The sequence below is a fragment of the Salmo trutta genome, chromosome 40 (assembly GCF_901001165.1).
Source record: "Salmo trutta chromosome 40, fSalTru1.1, whole genome shotgun sequence".
Classification (NCBI taxonomy): domain Eukaryota; kingdom Metazoa; phylum Chordata; class Actinopteri; order Salmoniformes; family Salmonidae; genus Salmo; species Salmo trutta.
Genome location: NC_042996.1, coordinates 8547201 through 8562603, shown reverse-complemented (window position 1 = coordinate 8562603; position 15403 = coordinate 8547201). Strand labels below are relative to the sequence as shown.

The 15403-nt window shown below is 42.5% G+C and overlaps 1 protein-coding gene across 3 annotated transcripts in view; it reads right to left on the bottom strand.

Moving 5' to 3' along the window:
• Window positions 1-2224: 2224 nt before the first annotated feature.
• LOC115180234 (GAS2-like protein 3) overlaps window positions 2225-15403 on the bottom strand; it is a 28972-nt gene continuing 15793 nt past the window's right edge. For all 3 annotated transcript variants that reach the window (XM_029742161.1, XM_029742160.1, XM_029742163.1), the window contains exons 3-9: window positions 11643-11820; window positions 11289-11407; window positions 10889-11030; window positions 10159-10222; window positions 9599-9740; window positions 8900-9007; window positions 2225-4867 (exon numbers count right to left, since the gene is read on the bottom strand). In XM_029742161.1, coding sequence (XP_029598021.1) covers window positions 3635-4867; window positions 8900-9007; window positions 9599-9740; window positions 10159-10222; window positions 10889-11030; window positions 11289-11407; window positions 11643-11820 — 1986 coding nt within the window. In that variant the 3' untranslated portion in view covers window positions 2225-3634. The remainder of the gene's footprint in view (window positions 4868-8899; window positions 9008-9598; window positions 9741-10158; window positions 10223-10888; window positions 11031-11288; window positions 11408-11642; window positions 11821-15403) is intronic.

Sequence of the window (15403 nt, the reverse complement as noted above, 5' to 3'; positions counted from 1 at the left end):
ATTCATCTCCCAGTCTCTCGTGGAAAGCAGATTGAACTAGGATTTCCTCTAGGATTTTGCCTGTGCTTAGCTCAGTTAGTTTTTTATCCTGAAAAACTCCCCTGTCCGTAAGGATTTCAAGCGTACCCACCACTATGCTTGAAAATATGAATGGTGGTACTCAGTAATGTGTAACACTTTGTATTCAGGACAAAAATGTAATTGCCACATTTGTTGCAGTATTACTTTAGTGCATTATTGCAAAAAGGATGCATGTTTTGGAATATTTTTATTCTGTACAGGCTTCCTTCTTTTCACTGTAATTTAGGTTAGTATTGTGGAGTAACTACAATGTTGTTGATTCATCCACAGTGTTCTCCTATCACAGCCATTAAATTCTGTAACTGTTTTAAAGTCACCATTGGGCTCATGGTAAAATCCGACAACTGAGTTAGGAAGCCTGTATATTTGTAGTGACTGGGTGTGTTGATACACCATCCAAAGTGTCATTTATAACTTCACCATGATCAAAGGGATATTTAATATTTTTTACTCTGTAAAGATGTCCTTCTTTTTACTCATTTAGTATTGTGGAGTAACTACAATATTGTTGATCTATCCTCAGTTTTCTCCTGTCACAGCCATGGGGTACAGAGATGAGGTAGTCATTCAAATATCATGTTAAACACAATTATTGTACACAGAGTCCGTGCAACTTATGTGACTTTTTAAGCACATTTCTACTCCTGAACTTATTTAAGCTTGCCATAACAAAGAGGTTGAATATGTATTGACTCAAGACATTTCAGCTTTTCAGTTGAAACATAATTCCACTTTGACATCATGGGGTATTGTTTGTAGGCTAGTGACAACAACAAAAATATCGATATTTAATCAATTTTAAATTCAGGCTGTAATGCAAGTCTCCCTTGACAAATTATATTTAAAAAACGTTTAATTAGATATAATTACTGGGAAAACAATAGTCAAATAACACAAACACAGAGACATCTAGAGCAGGGTTCTTTAACCTTTTCATGCCCAGCAACACCCACCACATCATATGTTAGCAACACATTTTTTCACGTCTTGTCTTATCAGGTGAATGATAATGGCAAGGAGAAGTAATAAACATTAAAATGAATGGATTTGGTAGACCTGCTCTTTCCATGACAGACTGACCAGGTGAAAGCTATGATCCCTTACTGACAGATTTTTAAGCCTTGAGACAATTGAGACATGGATTGTGTATGTGCCATTCAGATGGTGAATGGGCAAGACGAAATATTTAAGTGCCTTTGAACAGGGAATGGTAGTAGGTGCTAGGCGCACCGGTAAGTGAAGAACTGCAACGCTGCTGGTTTTTTCATGCTCAAGAGTTTCCTGTGTGTATCAAGAATGGTTCACCATCCAAAGGACATCCAGCCAACATCCCTGTGGAACACTTGACACCTTGTAGCCCATGAGGCTGAGGCTGTTCTGAGGGCAAAGGGGGGTGAAACTCAATATTAGGAAGGTGTTTATTTTTTAACACTCAGTGTAAATGCCTCATGAGCTTAGTTCGACTGTCCTACCCCATTAGAATCCAAAATACAAGCTTGTTTTACTCCAATGTTTGTAAACCAAGTAAATATAAACATATAAACTCAAAACATGGTTAAAACTATAATTTGTAACCATAGCTCCATGGATTTCAGTGGTTACATTTCTCCAGCCCCAGTAGTCAGCTTTTTACCAAAACAGGGAGGACAATTTGTTACCGTTTCAACTGCTGATTGTTACTTTAAGGGCCCCATCTAAGACAACCAACCATCACATTAAGTAAAAATGTTCCTCAAAGCAGCCATCACTGAGCTGATCAAGTAAATGAAATGGTAACCAAGGACTATAGTGGAAATATGAATCCCTATTGAACTAAGTATATGGCTCTACTCTGACTGCACAGATCAACTCAAAGACCTTCTAGTACTTCAGCTGCACATCTACTCATACCTTTTTCACACTACTGAGCCAAACCCTAGGATTATTCTAGGCCAAGCCACGCTGTACTGTGCCAGCCTGGTTACGCATCCATTGTAGTTGCTAAAACTATGCTGGAAAGGACAATGTGAAAGCCAGCGCAGTATGGTTTGGGTCAGCACAAGAGTGAAAAGGGTATGAGTATGATTTGTTCCTGGAAATTAAGTCAATATCAATATCATTTCCACTGACTTCAAATGTTACTGTCAATTATGAAGCGCAGACATGTTTTGCAGGAAGTCTGGCAACGTTTGGCCTTTTATTGTACAATGTAACAAAGGTAGATCAGACAACACAAATCAACAGAATCAACATTCAAATTGACAAACACACCAAGAGGTTTTAATAAAGTGCTGACCAAGAAAACAGATAAAGTAACTTAGACATTGAAGCCCACATAGAAAAGTAAAAATATGACCAATAAAAAGATAAACAAATTAAAATCTACCTCACGATAACTTCCCCCTCTGTAAATTGATTAAGGGCTTCGCTTGTCCCTTAGTTGCAATCGCCTACTACGTGTTCAAAGGATGTGTTACAGGCATATTATCAGTAGTAATTCATTTGAGATTTGACCATGTAATAATAAAAAAAAACTCAGTCCGAATGCTTGTACTTTGTGCAATTCTCATTTGTAAAAACAAATATTAAAACCCTAGTTTCTAGTACATTCTAAAGCCACTCAGCAACAACAGTCATTTCTAAAGGCACACGAGAAACATTCCAACAGTGCTTAATTTGACCTCTAAAATGGAAAACACCCCATCATCATCATCATCATCATCCTCCAGTCTGTGACAAAGAGAAACAAACGTCTATATTCAATCATACCTCCATCAATAAAAAGCTTATCCACACAGAGGACAAACATTCAGTCCAGTTATATTTCCTGTCAAACATGTGAAACTTTGGTTACAGTAACCTGCTTGTAATGAATATTAAAAACTCAAAAAGCAAATGTTCAAAGTGTGCTGCCTTAGCTCTGCTTTGCACAGAAATTACACTTTCTGAAAAGAAAATGTCAATGTTTAAAAAGTCAAACTTTTATATGCAGAGAAAAAATAGGGATCAGATGGACAAAGATAGAGCCCTCTCTAGGGAACCTCAAGACATACGAATAGATGTTAGAAAGCTTTAAAAAAAACTCAAATGATGGAAAAAGGATTAGAAACAAAAGGCTGTTGATGGGATGTTGGTTTACAACACTTCCATTGAGTGTTTGTGTGTTAGGCTAAAGACTGAATTGAGCTGACCTCAGATAAAATCAGTATCATTCACTTCTCAACCCATTCAAAGACAGTATAAAAATGGACTTCTTGTAAAATGCTATTGAAGCATGAGCTTTTGACAACAGGACAATAAAAGGAGACAAACAAACATAAAAAAATCTAACCAACTGAGAAACATAAACGTAAAAATGGTAGCGGTGCAAATGGCGTTTTGAAAGTTACACACTAGCTTGTGTCTTGATAGTTGCTGCATCTATAACCGGTTGGGTATATATTTGTGTGGATATTGGTGTTCTGCTGAATCCTGGTTGGGGACTTTTTCAGACAAATACCATGATGGAAGCATTAATGTTCAGTAAGACAGTACAGTCCCTCCCCGTCACATTACTACGTCCCCCAACTACGTCTCACGTCTTCTGATGCCTTCTACCATTCATTTCAAAATAAGGGTCCTCACTTTTGTTCTTGAGTTGGGTCTTCTTTGTGAGAGCAGTGTTCTTTTGGGAGGGGAGGGTTTTGATGTTGGGGCTGGTTTTTTGGGGGGCCGTTTTGGTGGGCTCTGGTTTGAGAGAGGGGGTGTTGGTGGTAGGCGCTTGCCTCCATCCTGCCCTCTGTGCAGTTGGTACCGTTCTCTGGTTGGTCTTGCCAACAGTGGAAGAGCCACTAGGGGCCCCTGGTACCCGCCCAGGGGTGCCACCACGTGGAGGCACAACCACTTTGGGGATGGCCCTGGTTTGGGCCTGGCTTTTGGCTGTGGTGTCTTTGCTCTTGGGGAGCGAGATGGTGGATTTGGGCAGGATTGTTGTGGCAGTCCTGGAGGTAGGAGTTAGTGCCCTGGTGGGTTGGGCCGTTGCCGGCCTGGGTGTTGGCACAGCCACCCGGGGGGTTGGACGGACCCGTCTTGCAACATCCAGAAGAAGGCGTGAGGCGGGCCACCTCTGAGACAGGCGGCTTTGGGTGGCGCCGGTTGGGGGTCGGTCCTCTTTCTGGAAGGGGACCCTCGATGGGGCTGTGGCGGGGCGAGGCACTGTGATGGAGGTGTGGGTAGATGGAGTGGAGGAGGGTTTAGGACATTTACAGGAGGGCTCGGGGCACACAGGGCTACGGGGCTGGGAGAGGGCTCCGCGAGGGGACGGCCTGAGCTTCAGCTTGGGGGCAGAAGAGTAATGGAGCAGTGGTGCCGTCTGCTGGCTCTTGCCACTGTGAAGTGAAGGGCTTGGGCCCTGCTGCGAAGACAGGGTGGGTGACACAGCAGCCACCTTCTTGGGGATTGGCAAGGGCTTCTGGCTGGGCTTCTTGGGGGAGGGAAGGGGCATCTGCAGGATCTTTTTGGGTGCTACGGCTGCTTTCCTGGGCAGAGTAGGGGTCGAGACAGGGGTGCAGGTGGCTTTAGAGGCCGAACCAGAGGAAGACGAGGAGGAAGACGAGGGGATGAGGTTGACTGCAGCAAGAGGGTCCATGTCAGGTGGAGGGGCCGCTGCTGCAGAGCCATGGCCCGGTGGCCCCTTCTGGTATGCCAGGATCTTCTGCTCCAGAGTGGTGAACTGGAGCACCCGGCCAGGGTCGTACTTGAGCAGGAAACCCCTTAGGGTGTCCCAGCCACCCCCCACACGCACCATCACATGCTTCCCATGCAGCATCTACCACAGTGAGAGAGGGAGAGACAAGGATACATGTGAGACATTGCAGTTGGTCTCTTTAACCTGTTAGGGCTAGGGGGCAGTATTTACACGGCCGGATAAAAAACGTACCCGATTTAATCTGGTTACTACTCCTACCCAGTAACTAGAATATGCATATAATTATTGGCTTTGGATAGAAAACACCCTAAAGTTTCTAAAACTGTTTGAATGGTGTCTGTGAGTATAACAGAACTCATATGGCAGGGAAAAACCTGAGAAGATTCCTTAAAGGAAGTGCCCTCTCTGACAAGATCTTGTTCTTCTTGTCTCTGTTAATTGAAGACTGAGGATCTTTGCTGTAACGTGACACTTCCTACGGCTCCCATAGGCTCTCAGAGCCCGGGAAAAAGCTGAATGATGTCATTCCAGCCCCAGGATGAAACACATTTGCGCTTTTGGCAAGTGGCCGATAAGAGGATAATGGGCTTAGGCGCGTGCACGAGTCGATCCTGTGCTTTATTTTCTTTCGTCTATTTACCTAAACGCAGATTCCCGGTCGGAATATTATCGCTTTTTTACGAGAAAAATGACATAAAAATGTATTTTAAACAGCGGTTGACATGCTTCGAAGTACGGTAATGGAATATTTAGAATTCTTTTGTCACGAAATGCGCCGTGCTCGTAACCCTTATTTACCATTCGGATAGCGTCTTGAACGCACGAACAAAACGCCGCTGTTTGAACATAACTATGGATTATTTGGGACCAAACCAACATTTGTTATTGAAGTAGAAGTCCTGGGAGTGCATTCTGACGAAGAACACCAAAGGTAATCAAACTTTTCTAATAGTAAATCGGAGTTTGGTGAAGGCTAAACTTGCTGGGTGTCTAAATAGCTAGCCCTGTGATGCCGGGCTATCTACTTAGAATATTGCAAAATGTGCTTTCACCAAAAAGCTATTTTAAAATCGGACATATCGAGTGCATAGAGGAGTTATGTATCTATAATTCTTAATTACTCACGTTTATCGTGAGTAATTTAGTAAATTGTTAGTAAATTCGCCGGAAGTTTGCGGGGGGTATGCTAGTTCTGAACATCACATGCTAATGTAAAAAGCTGTTTTTTGATATAAATATGAACTTGATTGAACAAAACATGCATGTATTGTATAACATAATGTCCTAGGTGTGTCATCTGATGAAGATCATCAAAGGTTAGTGCTGCATTTAGCTGTCTTCTGGGTTTTTGTGACATTATATGCTAGCTTGAAAAATGGGTGTCTGATTATTTCTGGCTGGGTACTCTGCTGACATAATCTAATGTTTTGCTTTCGTTGTAAAGCCTTTTTGAAATCGGACAGTGTGGTTAGATTAACGAGAGTCTTGTCTTTAAAATGCTGTAAAATAGTCATATGTTTGAGAAATTGAAGTAATCGCATTTCTAAGGTATTTGAATAACGCGCCACAGGATTCCACTGGCTGTTACGTAGGTGGGACGATTTGGTGCCACCTACCCTAGAGAGGTTAAAGGGTTAATATGTTTATTTTTTACTTAACTATTCCTTGAGAACCACATCTATACTCACTCCTACTCCTAACAATCACTAGTCACTCCTACTACCACTACTCATCACCTACAGTGGTTCCTCCTCTAAAAGTTGCAGCGTACTGCGGCGCAGCTTGCATGGTGCCGCAGAATTCTATGGCACGTTATTTAAGTGTGAACCACTGGTACCAATAATGCTAGTTTGACCACCAGAGGTCATCTTTGAGAAGCATTTAATAACGGCTGTACTAGAGAATGCGGTAACGCGGGACCGGAGTTCAATTCCCCGACGGGGAGGAAGGAGTAGGCTGTCCTTGTAAATAAGAATTTGCTCTTAACTGATTCCATATGTGTTATTTCATAGTTGTGATGTCTTCACTATTATTCTACAATGTAGAAAATAGTTTTTTTTTTTTTTAAATAAGAAAAACCCTGGAATGAGTAGGTGTGTCCAAACTTTTGACTGGTACTTGCTTAATTAACTTGATTAAATATTATGGTGTTTCTATTCCAAGGAAAAAGAAAAACCCTTTGGGTTTCTGTTAGGATGGAACATAAAATATGGTGCTGTACAATGTGATGGTCGTGAGTACAGTACTGGGCTATTTAGCTAAAAAATCCAGTGTCCTGCGGGTTCAATTCCCCGACGGGGAAAGAGCATAAGATTTATACACCCTAATTTTCTAATTCTAGTCTAACAAATACTCAAATGGAGATTCAGTGAAAATAAAAAAACTCATTGATTTATCAAGACCAGTCCCCATGCTTGTCTCAGAGCAGCGCCAAACGGTGCTAAAATAGTTATAAGCTATTGCTTCAAATCCTATTGCTTCTAACTTCAATATGCTCTTTAAATAAATAAGACCTACCCCACTTTTAACAGCACACTACTCAACACTAGTGAGACTCATGTCGCCTACGGCAGGCCTACAGTATATTGAAACACATGACATGACTCTCCGCCAATAATTACACACAGAAGATTGGAGGATATTTCTGTAATTTAGTGATATTTATTACCATAGTAATTCATTATGGATCCATAACTAAATAAACATCGGCATTTTGAAAGAGTATTTTTATCATTATTTTATTAATGAAAGCATAAAGATTCCATTATTAGTAATAATAATCACTTGTTTTGAAAATAACAATATTTTGGAGATGATTTTGTTTTCAAATAACGTAAAATGAGCGAGAAAAAGGCCATTCTTGAACATGGAATGAGACATTGTTACTAATTTGTAAATAAAGCCAGTTTGTCATTTAGAATTATTCATTTCTGGTTTTAGAGGGAGAAAAATCTAAAACCTACAGTCATCTCATGGGTCTCCCAGTCGAGGCCGGCACAGGGAATTGAACCAGCATCTGTAGCAACAAAGCTTGTACAGCAATGCAGTGTCTTAGACAGTCGCGCCACTACAGTACTACAGTAAGAGCAAAATAATCCTAACAAAATAAAAGAATAAAAACCTTAGTGTAACAACAGTTTTAGTAAGTAATACTGAAGTCGTGCACAATTATCAGTTTCTATTTAGGTTTATTTCGCTCATTCATTGTCAGTTAGACACAGCACGACCCAAAAGCATAATCAGTGCTCTAACTCCCCCTTGTGGTGGTCTGGAGCAGTGAAGTGGTGACGCAGGGTACCGTGCTAAACCACAAGGCTCCTCTAAGTCCCGCGGTGTAAGCTTGCAGCTTTTAAAGGAGGAACCACCACTACTGACCACCTACCACCACTACTAACCGCTCACTACTCACTCCTACTACCACCAACTAATATCTACAGTGCTGCCAACTACTATCTACAGTTACCATCTATTTTTCAGCTGCTGTTTGATGGAAGTGTTAACGCTGTTCCTTGGCCAATAATGATATAATCCCTCCTGTAGGTCCAGTACTAACGAGATCCACTCTGCTTCCCTAATAAGCTTAGGGTGTGATCTGCTGCTGTGTGGAACCATGAGCAACTGAGACAGACCTTTCCAGCTTCCTTTATTCTACACCGCTGCTTTTTATACTTGGCATGGCTTTTTACTTTCCAATTGTATCACCATTTTATCAGCCTTAAATACCCAACATTGATACGAAGCTTACTTGACTTTTCCAAAGTGGCTTTGTCTCAAGTCTACAGGACTCTCTAGTCTATATAGTAGGTTGGTCTCAAGTCCACAAGACTATCTGGTCTATATTATGGGAAGGTCTAGGTATAAAAGGACCAGACAGGTACTGACCATAGAATTACATCAAGTGTAGTAATTTAATTTCTACGGTGCCGACACAGCCAAACTTGTGCCAGGCACCGAGACTGAACCTGTGGATTAGTGGCCAGGTAATGAATGAGGTTACGGTAGAGAGATGGTTCCTGGTCTCTTGGCAGAGGACAGAAAGGGTGTGTCACTAGCTACAGGTCTAATGCTCACTTAGCAGTGGAATTGACTCCAACACTGGTGTTCAATGCTTGGGAGTGTTCAGTGTGTCACTATACGGTGCGTGCTGCTCACCCGGATGAAGAGGGTCTTGTCTCCCAGTCTGTAACGGCCCTCTGACAGGTATTCAATAGATACTCTCTGGGAGCAGTTACACGGAGGCTCGTCCATCAGATGTTGCTCCTGTAACACAGAGAGGGGGAATTAACATGGGCCTATAGAGTCCTGGCTAAGGAAGCAAGAACATGGGAAAGACATTTTCTAAAACCTGTTTCATTAACCCATCGCCTAAGGATAAAGCAGAGTTGCTAACAGGAAAACACAATGAACCGATGAACTCAAATGAACCAATTTTAAGTTGCAAAGACTTGAATGGCTATAGAACAGCACTCAGTAGCAGCCTCTGAATACTGTACTTTAAGAGGACTGCTTTGGCAAACACACTAATCAAAGACTAAGTGTCATGCAGCTTAGCCTGTGGACACAGGAAGTGTTCTGATGTTTGTTGGTGTTGTGACTGAGCTGCATTGGTGCCACAGGCTACAGAGTCACATGACCCCGGATGGATGGAGCATCACGAGGACCATAAGGACTCATACAGCCCTGAGCAGCGAGGCAACTAGAGCCACCGCTGCCACCATTTTGGATTTGATGAACTGGGTCACCAACTAACTATTTGAATAGAACAACAAGAGAGATGAGAGGAAAGTCGAGTCCCTATTTAGTCAGTACAAATTTGACAATAGCACAGTTTTAACTCCTGGAATGACTTACTCCAGGCTGGTAGAGGCCCCCATGCTGGCAGCACACAGTGAAGGTTTTGACTGCAGGAGCAGGCTCTGTAGTCTTCAGCAGGGTCTCCTCCAGCTCAATCTCCTTCTCCAGTTTCACCAGCACCGGAGGCTCCACGCCATACCTAAAGAGAAAAACAGATAAGTCCAGTGCTTTAAAGGGACTGTTAGGAATGGGGGGAAAAAAAGATGCCACACATATTCACTTTTGCTGCCTTGTCCATCTTTCTACCCCAACACAGCTGCAACATACCACATTGCATAACTACAGAATCAAAAAGGTCAAAACAAAAACGTGGTGGTCATGTTCTAGAATGATCTTATCTTACATTTGTCACAGTGCAACATCTACAGCACATACAGTGCAAGTCAAAAGTTTCGACACCTACTCATTCAAGGGTTTTTCTTTATTTTTTTGTATTTTCTACATTGTAGAATAATAGTGAAGACATCAAAACTATGAAATAACACATGGAATCACTGTAGGCGTGTCCAAACTTTTGACTGGAACTGTACATCATCTATCAACCAAGGGAAACTTACTTGGAGACGATGCGGCCGATCTCTAGCAGACACAGACACACCTGCCTGGGATCCTTGTGCAGAACTGCGAGACAGAGAAAAGGCATACTGTAGAGAGACCACATGGTTGTAAAGTATACCAGCAGTGTCACAAACCCATTACTTATAATGAGGTGGTGTCCACATATGTCCACACATGTTAATTGCTCTCTATGGTGGATCCTATTATGTCATTAAGGAGGATGGCTTTAACAAAAGCCAGACAATGGCTGCAGTGGAGGCATCTGCTCCGTTCAGTCATTAAAGACTTACAACTCAGCCCATGTTCCTTTGAACCAATTAAGCTAAGGAGCCATTAATCAACTCCAAGGGCAACGTAGTAATGTATTAATCAACTCCAAGGGCAACGTAGTAATGTATTAATCAACTCCTAGGGTAATATAGTAACATTAATTAACTCCAAGGATAATGTAGTAATGTTACAAGAGTGGTTGGATGGAATGGAGTTGGACCCTACCTCAACTGTACAACCATGGTTCTGCTCCACTGATTACACAAGACTGGATGGGTTTTGGTTTGATTGACACCCGTGGACATTCATGCTAGAATACTAAGCTAACTAGAGGCTGCTGAGAAAAAATAACCCAAATATGCACTTCAAAACTGTCTGGAGCGATGGCCGTTTGTGATTAGCTTCTACTTGCTGTGCCTACTGGTCAGTACAGCCTCCCCACCAAACTAAAACACGTACCTAGGCCCTCCGATTCAAACAGGCACGTCTCCTCCACGCCTATGTGGCGACACCAGCCCAGGAAGTTGGCAGTGTTGTCGCGGGCGAAAAAGGACCCTGGAGAGGCATTGCACTTACATGCCACCTTCTTCATGGGAAACAACTGCAGGGAAAGGCATTCAAAAAGTATTAGAAATTAACCACACATGCATTACATCACAGTTGACATATGACCATTCTTGGTTAAGAGATATTTTCAAATGGATAGAAAAACAAATAATTTCAGAACCAAAACGCACCAACTCATTTCAGATGGGAAACAGACCACCAACTCAAACTACCCTATCCTTACCACTCTCCCCACTCGCCTACTTTTCCTTAATATCCTGTTCCCCCTGCCATTCCTCTCCCCAGAGCTCACCTTGCCCATATCCGAGGCCCCGCTCTGAGAGATCCTGCTCTGCAGAGCTCCGATTAGCTGACACAGCTTCACCCCGTTGTTCAGCTCCGCCATGAAGCTCTCCGCTCTCACCTCCTCTCCTGTGTATCAGAGACAGAGAGGAAAATATTAGCATGAGTGTGTTAGTGTGTATTGTTGGGAGTGAGGGGTGAGTGACAGGGCGAGACATTTAAGGCCAAATGATTAACAAAAGGAAGAATTCTAGGCTGCACATCCAAAAACGTCCATTGCCAGGTTCAGGGTACAAATAATGCCACAGGAACAAGACAACGACACACTTTAATTATTTTCACACCATGACCCTCCTGGTCTTACCTAGCATCCCGGTGAGCCAAATGGCCAGGTCCTCCTGCATGGGTACCAGTGTGGCTTCGTGGCGCACAGCCAGCCACTGGTCATACTGGAAGACATTGGCCAAGCCCGGCCCATGGCGCAGTGTCAAAGGGCTGCGTGCACTCTGCAGGGGCGTGTCAAACTTCTCCCTGAACCACACCTGTGGGGGGGGGGGGGGGGGAAGAAAGAAAGAAAGAGAACACATTGAGTGACAAACTACCACCAGCTGGTGCCGTTACTATGGGGAGAGGGCAGAAAAAGGTTTTGGGGGCTGACAATTAAACGTTCCTATATTGCTTATATTCATATCGCTTATATTCATCCGTCATTCAAGCCTTCCATTATATTACAAGTGGTGTCAGCCTGGCAAAGGGAGTCATATTTTCAGAATAGATTCCAGCACGATAGTGATTTATCCAAATGCTCGTAGACTAAAGGAGCTGCAAGGATCACTGGAAGTGGGTTTAGACTCTGTTGGCAGTGGGATAGACCGGGGGGAGAAATCCAAAATCCTTCACTCACACAGGCTACTAGAACTCAGCCCCTGGCACACAGACCACGCCTTCGTCAGGGCAAGAATAACAAGATTCAAGCATATCAATTTTCAAACATGTTGATATTCATCAGTATACAATTTCGACATTTGGCCACAAAAAAAAAAAACTATCCAGCTACACTAATAAGATTGAAGTGCAAATAGACGGCGGAAAGGTTGCCTTGGAGATTGAGCAGCGTTTTGTACGACTCTAAAATGGAAGAAGAATAGAAATAGGATGTTGTCGAGACAACCAAGTCCTCTGAGACGGCCTACTAGATGTCTGTGGTGATATTCCACTCGCCGTGAGGGAAAGGAAATCAGCTGAGGGGAGGAGAATGCCTGGAGGCTGGAACAAGCCATGTATCCTACAGTCACATCAGATTAACCTCCACAGCTGACAGTATATCCGCCATCGCTGTCTCTCTCCCACACCTTCATTGGCATATCATGATTGAGACTTTCCCTGGGTTTAGTCTCACAGAAAGGTCTCGGTTGTTCTTTGGGAGGTTTTCCACGACCCCATTTGAGTGACTCCCAAACTTCAGTGGGGGTAGAGAACGAGGGCGAGTCAAGTTATCACTGTTGGAGATATCGGATGTCACAGAAAACATCCCAGACTGGCAAGAAAGAGCGTATGAGAGAGAAAGTGAGAGCGAAAGAGAGCGCGAGAAAGAAGATATGAGAGAGCAAGAAGGTGTGAGAGAGAAAGAGTGAGAGCGTAAATGGCTCAGTAGAAAGTATTTAATATTCTGTCTGGTTGTCAAAAAGAGGTGCATTTAATTAAAACACAGAAATTAGAAGAAATTCTCGCAACTCCTCCCCAACCCCCTCTCCCTTACATAACTGTGTTTTAAGGATAAGGTGCCTGGCTGGTGCTCTGGGCAAGGCAACCCCACAACATATGTTGTTTTTCGTCTTACTCGCACCGAATACAGCTAATTAGAGAAAAGGCAACGAGGAGGGGAGTGTTTTGAGTTACATAAACATGTGGAGATTACCACCATGCCATTGGCGATTACCCGTGGTGACCTCTCCGGCATCACCTGACTGGATGCAGGTTTCACAGAAATGAAAGCTTTAGTAGCCCTCACGTCGGCTTATTCTAGTTAGACATCAATTCAACTGATCCTTTATGGTAGTCCTTGTGCAGTAGAAAACCTACCACCTTTCCTGTGTTCAAATCAAATTGCTAAATGGTATTGGGTACTGTGAAAACTTTAGACTCCTCCCAAGTATACGTTTAGTTTTCAGAATGAGGGTGTAGGGGTAGCCCGTGTACAGGCAAGTAGACTAATTGTGTAAACAAATACAGCATAATCCTGGTAAATCTGGCACATAAGGGAGGGGAGGGAGATTGTAAGAGTTTTAAACATTGGACTTTAAAGCTCCCTCTTAATGGAACATAGTTAGGAAAGGGATTTTAAACAGAAAATCTACATTCCTAACTCGTTCTTAATGAAGCCACCAAATAGCCATTCAGGATGATGTGGATCGCATATATGTACACATACTAGGCCTCTCGATTGCATGTTGGTGTGATCACAAGACAGACACCAAGCCAATGAGTTTGAATACTTCTCAAATGCATCCTTTCACCCTTCCTTAACGGAATCACATGATTTGAGAGCAAAAAACTGTTTCCACTACATTGCTTTCACTAATAATGTCACATCAGATTAGTGATGGGGGAAAAATACATATCACAATAATATTTTGGACGATATTATAATTTATATTTTCGCTGTGCCTGCTCCAAAACTCCAGTATTTTTCATCCTATATCTTGTTCTCCATCTTATTTTTAAAAAAGGGAGCCAACATGTTTTAAGCACTTTTATTTCAATGACTGATCAACACTCATTTTGTCATGGTTCTCTCGTCCCTCTGCAGCAGACATATAGTGAGCAATATGTTTGGAACATCAAAGCATAATAAAATCACAGTATCGAATCGCAATTCATATTGTATCGGCACCGACATATGATAATATTGTATCGCGAGGTCCCTGGCAATTCCCAGCCCTATATCAGATCAGTGATAACTTCAAGGACGAGAGAAAGGAAGGATTCAAACAGGGCCAGAGTTACACCTGCTAGTCCTTTATGCTCCTCCTAGTTGTGAAATCTTCCCATGGTTCTTGTTGACCTTTGACCCAGAGAGGAGAAACCCTACAGGCAGGGCTGTAACCAAGGTCTGAGTTTTAGTGAGGTCTGGACAGGGGGGGAAAGTTGAGGCTCATTTACTGCATTTCTATACCATTTAAAAACTCCAAAGTGCTATTTGAAGAAGAGCAAAAATATCCCTAGCCATTATCACATTGGTTGCTGTTGCTTCATTCTCCTCAGTCCATCTACAAACACATAGCCTATTAGCTATACAATTAGCCGCTACACATTAACCCAGCAACGTGATTAAAACTATCATTTAATACGTACAGAGGGATCTGTTTGCAGCAAAAGTATTTTATTGACAAAAAGTAAACAAATGAGTTTGTTTTACAGAACTTGTTTTATTTTTCCAGACAAGTTTTTGCTGGAACACATTTTGCCACAGGGTGGGAATTTTTTTGGTAGATTTAAATCATTTTCTACAATTCTACACATTCTGCCATAACTTATGCCATGTTAATATAATATCTCAGTGAGAGTGACTAATAAAATAAAATACATGAGGGCCTCCTGGAGGTCAGGGCCCCTGGGCACACGCAGGGTGTCAGTAATTCAGCCATGATTACTACAAGTTTAGATAGTTGGCTAAACTAACTCATTTACCAATCAAAACATGTTTTACTGGCACTGGGTGACTAATCAAGTGAGTAACATAACATAACTGCTTATGCACAAAATGGCACCTAGTGTATTCTACTATCCTAACTCAACAGTAAGTTGAGACCCTGACTGTGTGTCCCCCCCAAAAAATCAAATAGTTTATTTAATTTGTTTTATTTAAAAACATGTACGAGATCCAGATCTCTGTGTCCTCATATGTAGTTACGCCCCTGCCCACAGGGTTTATTGGCCTCCTCAGATATCAGACGGCCTCGAGAGCAAACAGATTATGTTGCTGGAGATAATAGACCAGTAAAAACAGTAAAGCGATTGGATTGGTGTCAATCCGCCTCCTGAATAGACTAGCTCAGGGCTGCCCAACCCTCTTCCTGGAGATCTACCATCCTGTGGGTTCAGTCCAACCCTACTTTAACACAC